The sequence below is a fragment of the Ascaphus truei genome, chromosome 20 (genome assembly GCF_040206685.1).
Source record: "Ascaphus truei isolate aAscTru1 chromosome 20, aAscTru1.hap1, whole genome shotgun sequence".
Taxonomy (NCBI): domain Eukaryota; kingdom Metazoa; phylum Chordata; class Amphibia; order Anura; family Ascaphidae; genus Ascaphus; species Ascaphus truei.
The window spans coordinates 18,320,133-18,332,355 of NC_134502.1; the positions used below are offsets into that span (position 1 = coordinate 18,320,133).

The 12,223-nt window shown below is 41.3% G+C and overlaps 1 protein-coding gene across 1 annotated transcript in view; it reads left to right on the forward strand.

Moving 5' to 3' along the window:
• Positions 1–771: 771 nt before the first annotated feature.
• The window catches only part of LOC142470965 (uncharacterized), a 155,384-nt gene continuing 143,932 nt past the window's right edge, over positions 772–12,223 (forward strand). Inside the window, exons 1-7 of the mRNA XM_075577770.1 lie at positions 772–851; positions 1,389–1,424; positions 1,724–1,900; positions 3,197–3,319; positions 5,277–5,411; positions 9,580–9,723; positions 12,060–12,194. Coding sequence (XP_075433885.1) covers positions 821–851; positions 1,389–1,424; positions 1,724–1,900; positions 3,197–3,319; positions 5,277–5,411; positions 9,580–9,723; positions 12,060–12,194 — 781 coding nt within the window. The 5' untranslated portion in view covers positions 772–820. The remainder of the gene's footprint in view (positions 852–1,388; positions 1,425–1,723; positions 1,901–3,196; positions 3,320–5,276; positions 5,412–9,579; positions 9,724–12,059; positions 12,195–12,223) is intronic.

Genomic DNA, 12,223 nt, shown 5'->3' on the forward strand with positions numbered 1-12,223 from the left:
ATCTCCATCTATCATCTCCATCTGTCATCTCCGTCTGTCATCTCTGTATTTCATCTCTCCCCCCCAATTTCCCTCTCTCTCTATTTCTCTCTCTATCTCTCCATTTATTATCTCTATGGCCCTTATTCTGTAAGGTGTGATAAGCGCAGATGATATACTCATTAAAGTCAATGGTGCTTGTCATGCGATAGCACATCGACTGTGCTCATCACACCTTACAGAATAAGGGCCTATGTGTCTGTCTTCTGTCTAATATGTGTTGGTATTAGTTTAGATATATATCTATATAAGTATATCTATATATATATATATGTGTGTGTGTGTGTGTGTGTGTGTGTGTGTGTGTGTGTGTGTGTGTGTGTGTGTGTGTGTGTGTGTGTGTGTGTGTGTGTGTGTGTGTGTGTGTGTGTGTGTCTGTGTGTGTGTCTGTGTGTATGTATATACAATAGGGAGAGGGAGAGGAAGAGAGCTCTATCTATTATACATATCTATCTCAATACACACACCTATACACACACCTATATCTTATCACACATACATACATACATACATACATACATACATACATACATACATACATACCTATCTATCTATCTATCTATCTATCTATCTATCTATCTATCTATCTATCTATCCAGTGCAACACTGCACAAGGTTTTATGTAAATGTAAGATACACTGTAGGAGGATCTGGTGTCTAATCTGCAGTGTTATCACCCCCGTGGTTAGAAGGGGGGGAGGTGAAGTAACACTTCTCTATTTCTCTCTTTCACACACACACTCTTCCTCCCTGAATCTGTCCTCGGACATTCTGTGTGAGAATGACTGACCCAAGAAGGTGGCTACTGAGAGGTGAGACCTAGAGGTGCCCAGGAAGGTTTGTTTGGGAAGAGCCCAGTCCTAGAGGTGTCAAACTGTAAACACTGTACACCAATCAAAGAGAGGACAGGTATCCTTTAGTCCTAGAAGTCACAGGCTCTTTATCCTTTAGTCCTAGAAGTCACAGGCTCTTTATCCTTTAGTCCTAGAAGTCACAACCTCTGTATCTTCTAGTCCTAGGGGTCACAGGCTCTGTATCGTCTAGTCCTAGGGGTCACAAGCTTTGTATCGTCTAGTCCTAGGGGTCACAAGCTCTGTATCTTCTAGTCTTAGGGGTCACAGGCTTTGTATCTTCTAGTCCTAGGGGTCACAGGCCCTATATCCTCTAGTCCTAGGGGTCACGGGCTCTGTATCATCTAGTCCTAGGAGTCACAGGCTCTGTACCTCATATTCATAGAGGTCACAGGCTATGCATTTTGTAGTCCTAGAGGTCATAGGCTCTGTATCCTCTAGTCCTAGAGGTCATAGACTCTGTATCCTCTAGTCCTAACACGTTATTTTCTTCCTCAGGTCTCTGCTTGTTAATTCCATGCATCTGGGTCACTGGTAAGTTACAAAGGAAGGGAGGGGGTTAACGGGGCGACACGGCAGATCCCCAGCGGGGAAGGGGTTCATGGAGCAACGCTCTGCAGGACTCTGGCAGGGGAGGGGCTAACAGAGCGACGCTCTGCCGGGGCGAGGGGTTACTGGAGCCACGCTCTGTAGGACTTGGGGCAGGGGAGGGTTTAACGGAGCGACACTCTGCAGGTCTTTAGAGGGCGTTAATGGAGCAATGCTCTGCAGGGCTCGGGCAGGGTTTAATGGAGCGACACTCTGCAGGATCCCTGTGCCTCTTCTTTTCCCAGGTGAATATGTAATTCCCCCGTGGTTACGAGGGCTGCCCCAGTGTGGGGAGACAAGTCCCTGTCCTGGGAACTCGACATGTGAGCCCACCCAGTGGGGCGACTTCTGCATCTGTCAGGATGGATTCTACAACAACAAGGAGCGCAACACAGTCACCACCCCCAGGGGACAGTGCGACGGTACAGGGGACCCTTTGTCTGTGTCACCCTGCAAGTCTGGGAGAGGGGGCGGACTCCATGGGTCATACTCATTTCTGTCTGTGTCACTGTGTCACATTGCGTTGTTGTGTTACACTGTCACATTGTATTATTACACTGTCATATTGAGTTGTTGTGTTACACTGTTACATTGTATTATTACACTGTCACATTGAGTTGTGTTACATTGTCACATTGTATTATTACACTGACACATTGAGTTGTGTTACACTGTCAGATTGTATTATTACACTGTCACATTGAGTTGCGTTACATTGTCACATTGTATTATTACACTGTCACATTGAGTTGTTGTGTTACACTGTCACATTGTATTATTACACTGTCACATTGAGTTGTGTTACATTGTCACATTGTATTATTACACTGACACATTGAGTTGTTGTGTTACACTGTCACATTGTATTATTACACTGTCACATTGAGTTGTGTTACATTGTCACATTGTATTATTACACTGGCACATTGAGTTGTGTTACACTGCCACATTGTATTATTACATTGTCACATTGTATTATTACACTGACACATTGAGTTGTTGTGTTACACTGTCACATTGTATTATTACACTGTCAAATTGAGTTGTATTACATTGTCACATTGTATTATTAAACTGACACATTGAGTTGTTGTGTTACACTGTCATTGTATTATTAAACTGACACATTGAGTTGTGTTACATTGTCACATTGTATTATTACACTGACACATTGAGTTGTGTTACACTGTCACATTATATTATTACACTGACACATAGAGTTATTGTGTTACACTGCCACATTGTATTATTACACTGACACATTGAGTTGTGTTTCATTGTCACATTGAGTTATGTTATGTTATACTGTCACATTGTATTGTTACACTGTCAGATTGAGTTGTGTTACATTGTCACATAGTGCAGTTGTGTTACACTGTAACATTGTATTATTACACTGACATATTGAGTTGTGTTACAGTGTCACATTGAGTTGGTATGTAATACTGTCACATTGTATTATTACACTGTGACATTGAGTTGTGTTACATTGTCACATACTGCAGTTGTGTTACTCTGTAACATTGTATTATTAGACTCACTTTGTGTTTGGTTACACTGTCACATTGTGTTTCTGTGTTACACTGTCACATTGTGTTTCTGTGTTACACTGTCACTTTGTGTTTCTGTGTCAGACGGCCACAGAGTGCTACACTGTGTTTCTGTGCCACATTTTATTGTTGTGTTACACTGTGTCACATTGTGTTGTTGTGTTACAGATGAGGATGAGTGTATTCGGAAATCCCCCTGTCAAAAACCACAAATCTGCACTAATACCCTTGGCAGTTACACCTGTAACTGCCCCAAAGGGTTCGTCCTGACCATCAACAGCACATGTGAAGGTAAGAGGCACCTACAGGACTACAAATCAACACCTCTAAAGTAGATGCTGTCTGACCGCCCTAGGGCTGGACATCTTACAGACCTGCAGCAAGGAAGAGGTGCGATACTCTGTAGAACTCTGGTAAGGGTGAGGCTAGTGGTGCGATGCACTGCAGGTCTCTAGCAGTGAAGAAGTTACTGTATTGAAGTGACCCGCTGCAGGGCTCTGGCAGGGGTGGGTTTAATGGAGCAACGCTCTGCAGGGCTTTGGCAGGGGAGGGTTTAATGGAGCAATGCTCTGCAGGAATCTGGTGTAGTTTGTATAGGTACAGTATGAGATGGTCCCCTCCCTCCGTTATTGTATCTTAGGTTCTTGAAAAGGAACGTGTCTGTGTTACTGTGTCAGAGATGAAAAGGTGCTGAAGGTAACAAAGCACTACTCAAAAAGCATCCAAACTTGAAAAAAGTAGTAATGAAAAGGAAAGTGCATTTTCCATAAAAATAATTTTTGGTCATAGGACTAAATAGCGATAGCGTCGCCCTACCAACGCGTTTTGAACCCTACCAATGCAAGTTTTGAGCTAAAAGGCCCTTTCTCAGTCCAGAAAACATGGCAAATGAAACCACCCTGAATTGTACCTAATGTCCACAAATGAAGCAGGAAAACATGTAGCAAGCAAAACTCACAGGTGTGCTGCAGCGTCCACGTGCTCCCAGGTCTCCTCAGTGTGCCTCCGTCATGAGGAAGAGGAGAGGAGGAGGAAATAGAGAGAGGAGGAAATAGATGAGGAGGTAGAGCATGTTTGTATGTTAAACCGGATATAAAACCTATTATAAGAGATGTTATTTATGAAGGGAATGATGAAAATGTTGAGACCGTGTGGATAGAAATTAGCAGTGCAGGTAAAAGTATAAAGGAAATGTTTGTAGGGATATGCTATAAATATCTGTGAGATTGAGGGATCTAAAATACTTTTGCAAATGGAGAAGGGATCGAAACTGGGTCATGTTTGCATAATGGGGGATTTTAATTATCCAGGCATAGACTGGGGCAATGAGATTAGGTAGTGTAGTTTTATGTTTATATTATTAACCCCTTTGTGGTCACCTAGTAATGGTAACTCATGACTAGTTGACTTGTGGGCTACTAGGGGGTTAATATGTACGGTAATGTATTGTAATTACTCTTTTATCATCTACTTCCGGTTGGTTTAGCTTATCTAGCCTATGTATATAACGGCCAGTACATTATATAAATAGGAAGGACAGGACTAACGCCAGCCTGCAGTATGGTGATAAATTATTTTCGGTGTTTCTGGCGTTCATCCCATTCCGATAAATATCGAAACTTGATGTATGGCCGTTTTAACCAAAAAATGCGGCATTAGGCCTCTTTTTAAATTGGATCCGATACTTTTAATAGAGCTGATAAAAATTGCGTTATTTTTTACTGTACCACATATTAATAAAGAATGCACTTTTTTGGCGCCAATACTGCATTTTTAGGCACCGCTGCTTCATGTATCCGGGCCCAGGTATCAACACATCAGGGCTGGTTCATTACATAGGTTCACAAAATGTATTATTTTCACACTATCGCTGTTATACATAGTATTAAATTAATAAATAATATTTACTAATGCAAGACATGTCATTTATTAAAACACATAATTCTGTTTTGGATGAAATTGTATCATTCAGGTTTTCAACATGACGCGATGCATATAACTTAATTTCAAACAACGAATTGTGCGTCATACGTATGATGTCACATAGCGACCTTCTTACATACAGCGCACTTTTTAGGAAGGTTCATACCACTTGTTGGCACTGAAATTGTGACCAAAAAAAAAATAATAATCAAATATGACCCTAGTGCATATGTCTCATTGTGGTGCACAGTCACATTGTATTGTTGTGTCACATTGTGTTGTTGTGTCACACTGTGTTGATGTGTTACACTGTGTTGTGTTACAGATATATATGAATGTCACCGCGCTCCACCCTTTATTCACCCCGCTCTCTGCACTAATACCCCGGGCGGCTTCTCCTGTAACTGCCCCTCAGGGTATGTGAAATGTATTAACGGAACAGGAGCAACCGTGTGTGAAGGTAAGAAACACCTATAGGACTAGACAGTCTAACACTTCTACTGTGCCATTGTGTGTTACACTGTGCTGTACATTGTTTATTGTGACACATTGGGGGTTATGTTAATTTGTGTTGTTATGTTACATTGTTTCATGTGTTCCATTGTGTTGTTTTGATACATTGTCACATTATGTTGCTGTATCAAATTGTGGTGTTGTGTTACATTGTGTCTCATTGTGTTGTTGTGGCTCACTGTATCACATCGGGGTCTGTATACTAAGCATCACAAATGGCTTTTTGGGTGCAAAAGATGCGCAGGAAAATCTCATGTTAAATTGCGCTTGCGTGCGCCTCTATACTAACCTGACACTTCCCCGTTTGGGGCAGCAGGTTCAAAATGTGTCTTTCCTATTGTTAGACCCAGAAATGGCCTGCGCTGGGCATACAGATGTTAAAGCTGCAGACCGAGCAATATCCTACATGTGTGTTTTATTAATCAGTTCTGTACTGTCGCGCGCGGCACCCAGCGAGAACACCCAGCGAGAACACGACCTGCACACGGGACAAGGGTTCATACTCGCGCTCGCAAGCGTCCCCACCCTTCACCTCCGCAAAGGTCCCTCAGATGGGTTCAACAAAGATTTTACATTTTAGAAAGATTTGAATAATCTACTAGGAATTAATTGGGATGACGTTTTTAACGAGAAAAGTGTGCAAGATAAATGGGCAGTCTTTAAAACATTGGGAAAAGCACACTTATCTGGGTACGTTGCAAAAGAGCAATTAAATTAGTAAAATTGAAAATGAAAAAAAGATTTCAATAGTATGTAAGATTAACCCTAAAATGTTCATTAAGTACATTAATAACAAAAGATTGGAAAATAAAATATAGGACCCTTTCAGTGTGAGATGGGCAGGCAGATTATTGGAGATAAGGAAAAAGCAGAGGTATTAAACTCATTCTTTGCCTCTGTATTTACCTGGGAAGAATTAATTGCAAAAACAGTAACACAGGAGGAAACCACAACCTCTATATTAACGAACAATTGATTAACAGAGGAAGAAGTGCATAAGCGGCTTGATAAAATAAATGTAAATAAAGCACCTGGCCATGATGGCATATACTGTACATTCCAGAGCTCTTAAGGTCATACTGTAATTTTTGTAATAGCCAAACCTTTGCATTTAATATTCAAGGACTCCATTTCCACAGGGTCAGTACCCCAAGATTGGTGTATAGCAGACGTGGTGCCTATATTTATAAAGAGAGCTAGATCACAATCAGGGAATTACAGACCTGTAAGCCTGACCTCTATAGTGTGGAAGCTACTTTAAGGTTTAGCACGTGATAATATTCAGGAATACCTAATGAATAACAACATTATCAGTGATGGATTTGTGAAGGATAGGTCATGCCAAACTAACCTTATTAGGGTCTTTGAGGAGGTAAGTAGGAATTTACATCAGGGTAATGCAGTTTATGTGGTCTACTTAGATTTTGCAAAGGCTTTGGATACGGTTCCACACAAGAGGTTGGTGTACAAAATAAAGCAAATTGGACTCAGTAATAATATATGCACCTGGATTGAAAACTGGTTGAAGGAAAGACAACAGAGGGTTGTCATAAATGGAACTTTTTCAGGTTGGGCTAAGGTCGTGAGTGGAGTACCTCAGGGATTGGTACTGGGATCCCTGCTTTTTAACTTGTTTATTAATGACCTTGAGGTTGGCATCCAGAGTAAATTTTTTGCCCCCTCATTGAAACTGGTTCCAAGATAGACAATAGAGCAGTGGTGCACAAAGTGGGGCGCACGCCAGGTGGGGTGCGTTTTGGGGGAGAAGAAGGGAGCGGGCGCTTGCAGAGACCCAGCGCTCTTCACCAAGGCATTAAAGTTAAATGCCGGGGGATTGCGTGAGGCCTCTGCAACAAACTTACTGGGGTTCAGACGCGTTGGTGTGACGCGTCACCATGGCAACGTGGCATCAAATGATTCTGCGATGTCATGCGGAGTGATGTCACACGGCTGTCACCATGGTAACATGACCGTGTGGTGTCAGTTGACGCCCCCGAGCGAAATGAGGGGGGCATGAAAGTGAGGGGTAGCAGGAAGGGGGCGCAACTCCAAAAGTTTGTGCTCCCCTGCAATAGAGAGTTGTCATAAACTGAACCTTTTAAAGTTGGGCTAAAGTTGTGAACCTTTTAAAGTTGGGCTAAAGATCTGTACAGAGACCCCTGCTTTTTAACTTGTTTATTAATGACCTCGAGGTTGGCTTAGAGAGCAAAGTCTCCATCTTTGCTGATGATACTAAATTGTGTAAGGTAATAGAATCAGAGCAGGATGTAATTTCTCTTCAGAAGGACTTGGAGAGACTGGAAACGTGGGCAGGTAAATGGCAGATGAGGTTTAATACAGATAAATGTAAGGTTATGCATTTGGGATGCAAGAATAAAAAGGCGACTTACAAATTAAATGGAGATATATTGGGGAAATCCTTGATGGAGAAGGATTTAGGAGTGCTTGTAGACAGCAGGCTTAGCAATAGTGCCCAATGTCATGCAGTAGCTGCAAAGGCAAATAAGATCTTATATTGAATTAAAACTGGGAATGGATGAAAGGGAAGTAAAGATACTGTAATTATGTCCCGCTATAAAGCATTAGTAAGACCACGCCTTGAATATGGAGTACAATTTTGGACGCCACTGCATAAATAACACATTAAGGAACTACAAAAAGTACAGAGAAGAGCCACCAAATTAATAAAGGGGATGGCAAATTTGACTTACAGTATTTGAGGCTAGCTAAATTAGATTTGTTTACATTAAAATAGAAGCATCTAAGATGGGATATGATAACTATATACAAATATATTTAGGGACAATACAGAGCTTTCAAAATAACTATTCATCCCAGGGTCAGTGCAAAGGACACATGGTCATCCCTTAAGGTTGGAAGTAAGAGGATTTCACCAGCAACAAAGGAAAGGGTTCTTTACAGTAGGGGCAGTTACAATGTTGAATTCATTACCCATGGAGACTTTTATGGCAGATACAATAGATACTGTATCTTCAAAAAAAGGTTGGATATCTATTTAGAAAGGAAAGGTATACAGGGATATACCATATAAGTTAACATGGGAAGGATACTGATACGAGGAGAAATCTGCTCGCCGTTATTTGGAGTCAGGAAGGAATTTATTTTTCTCCTGATGAGACATCGTTGGATGATATTTCACTGAGGATTTTTGTTTGCCTTCCTCTGGACGAAAATACTGTAGATATAAATATAGGATAAGTTTCTGTCGTCTAAATTTAGCATAAGTTGAACTTGATGGACGTCCGTCTTTTTTCAACCTCATCTAATATGTAACTATGTAACTATGCAACTATATAACTATGACGTGATACATCAAACTTAATTTCAAACGAGTTGTGCGTCGTACGTACTGTATGAAGTCACATAACAACCTTCTTACTGTACATACAATGCCGTTTTTATAAAACTTTGCACAACTTTTTTAGCACAAAAAAAAAAATCAAATATGATATTAAATATCCCATTGTACAAAAAGTGTTATTCTGTAGCAACAGGGTATATGCTGCTGTAGATATAAGTATGGCCAGATAGCTGAACTCATCCCCCTTTGAAAGCACAACAAGTCCTTTTGTCTTTCTTGAGGGAGTTACAGAACTGAAAGGGTTCTTGTGGGTGTTGTTGTGTGGGTAGAGAGGGCTTCTCTATGTGAAGTGCTTCTGTATCAAGGGACGGTCACACGCATTGCTTTGCATGGGAGTAGGTAAGAAGGGCAGTACTCACTCAGTAGCTGGATAAGAAATGGAAGTGTGTAATGTTTGTCACACGGGAATAGGGACAGGATTAAGCTACCTGTGAATACAGACAGGGGATTATGGAAAAGTCCATTTGGCTAGGGGGGTTAAAGAGGTTGTCAAGGCAACCAGCTATGAGCAGACTGGAAAGATCCAATGTAACAAAATGTGCCAGTAACACAGGCGCTGAGTGTTTTTAAAGCAGAGAAGCATGCAACTCAAATAAGGAACTGACAGGCAGAAACTGCAAAGGGGGCGGGGGGGAGGGAAACAGAAACAACAATCCTGTTCCAGGACAGTTGTGTTATACTGTGTCACATTGTGTTGTTGTGTTACACTGTGTCATATTGTGTTGTATTACAGATGTAAATGAATGTGACTTTTCTCCGCCCTGTGACCTCCCCACTATCTGCATTAATACCCCGGGGAGATTCTCCTGTAACTGCCCCTCAGGGTATTTTCAATACAACATCATCACGAGGGGAGTCAATGTTACCTCATGCAAAGGTAAGAGAAACCTCTAGGACCAGAGAGTCAGACACTTCTAGTGTCACGGTTTTTGTTGTGTTTCATCGTGTAATATTGTTACATTGTGTTTGTTGTGTTTCATCGTGTAATATTGTTACATTGTGTTTGTTGTGTTACAGAGTGTTAAGAAGTAATATAGACACACACTGCTCGGTGTATAATACAGCTACACACACTGCTCTGTGTATAATACAGCTACTCACACTGCTGTGTATAATACAGATACACACACTGCTCTGTGTATAATGCAGACACACGCTGCTCTGTGTATAATACAGATACACACTGCTCTATGTATAATACAGATACACACTGCTCTGTGTATAATACAGATACACACTGCTCTGTGTATAATGCAGACACACGCTGCTCTATGTATAATACAGATACACACACTGCTCTATGTATAATACAGATACACACTGCTCTGTGTATAATACAGCTACTCACACTGCTCTATGTATAATACAGATACACACACTGCTTTGTGTATAATACAGACATACACTGCTCTGTGTATAATACAGCTGCACACACTGCTCTATGTATAATACAGATACACACACTGCTCTGTGTATAATACAGATACACACTGCTCTGTGTATAATACAGCTACACACTCTGCTGTGTATAATACCGATACACACACTGCTCTGTGTATAATACAGATATACACACTGCTTTGCGTATAATACAGATACTGCTCTATGAATAATACAGCTACACACACTGCTGTGTATAATGCAAATACACACTGCTCTGTGTATAATACAGATATACTCACTGCTTTGCGTATAATACAGATACTGCTCTGTGTATACTGTATGTGATGGATTGGCGTTGTAGTTAGTCAGTGAGGAGTCTATACACAACGCACTTTCAAATAGAGAGTAATTTATTTCCCCAGACTGGGTAAAACAGGGTATAACTCACTGCTGAGGCAAGTGTAGACAAACAAACACAAACACATACTGTAGATCTGCAACAACGTAGACTGTCCTTTTCTTTGGTGGTGGGTCTGAGTCTCAGCTGTTCCCAGGCAATTTCTCTGGGAACTGAAGTACTGCTTCCTAGCAAGCTTGTGAAGCTCTGGGAAGTCGCTCCACTGAAAGTAACGAAGCTCTGCGCCTCCTTGCAGGATTGGGTAGTTTGTAGTTTTGGTGCTGGGTGTGAGTCCCAGCTTTTCCCAGGCAATCCCTCTGGGAACTGAATCCCTGTGCCCTGTCAGACATCTGAGAACAATGAGACAGAGTGTTGTTCCACAAATACTCATCCTTTTCAAATATCCCCCTCTTCCCGGGATAAAACTCGGGCCTTACGGTGGGGTCTCCTAGACAACAGAGAGAATACATTAAAATATTGTCTAATCGTATTCTGTGCCTGTAATTTCTGGTCTATGGAAAGATTCTCCCCTAGTTGGACACTTTCCTTGTTTTGTACGGGGTCTGGCTGTGACCCCAAATCTAACTCCTTATCTCCTGAATGAAATTATTTTACCAGGGCCCCTTTATTATAAAGCATTACCTTTGCTTTTTGTAGGTTCCCTTCTGCAAACACCCCTATAGTATTTTACCTTTCTGTAAGGGCCAACACATCCTGTACCCCACTTTCTGCCCTTGGGAGTTGGTCTTTGCACATTTCCTTTACCAAATCCAGAACCCCTCTTGGTTGTCTTTCATCAAGTCTAAAAGTGAAATCCCTGTGGAAGACCAGGATGGCAAAGAGAAGTGGCGGACGCAGTTTATCCCAATGCCATGTATTAGTGGAGATAAACTTTCTAAACAACCTAAAGGGTTTTATGGATGCACTTGACTAGCCTATCTATATGGGGATGATAAGCAGAGGTTCATACCAACTTCAATTTTAACAGGCCGTAGACCTCCTCACTGAGTCTGGACATGCTTTTTACGCACCAATTGACACATTTTTTGGTAGGAAACCCAACAGAAGAATGTAGTTGGTTTGGTAGCACAAAATCTATTATAATGCATATATATTGATACCCTGAAGATTGTTTCTCCAGGGGACCAATTATGTCAACACCTATCTATTCAAAAAGGATCCATATTCTTGAAAAAAGGAACTTTGTATTTTCCCTGATACTCGGGGTATGAAGCACAGACGTTTGCTACCTGTTTATAACATTTTGTCCATGAGGCGTGCAAGACGTTTTTTATATACAATACAATTTTTAGGTAGGTTCATACTACTTGTTGGCACTGAAATTGTGACCAAAGAAATAAATCAAATATGATCCTAGTATATTCTGTATGTCCCATTGTGTTGTTGTGTCACACTGTGTTGATGTGTTACAGATATAAATGAATGTGATGTCGCACAGCCATGTATTCACCCCGCTCTCTGCACTAATACCCCGGGCAGCTTCTCCTGTAACTGCCCCTCAGGGTATGTAACACGTATTAACGGAACAGGAGTAACCGTGTGTGAAGGTAAGAAACACCTCTAGGACTAGACAGTC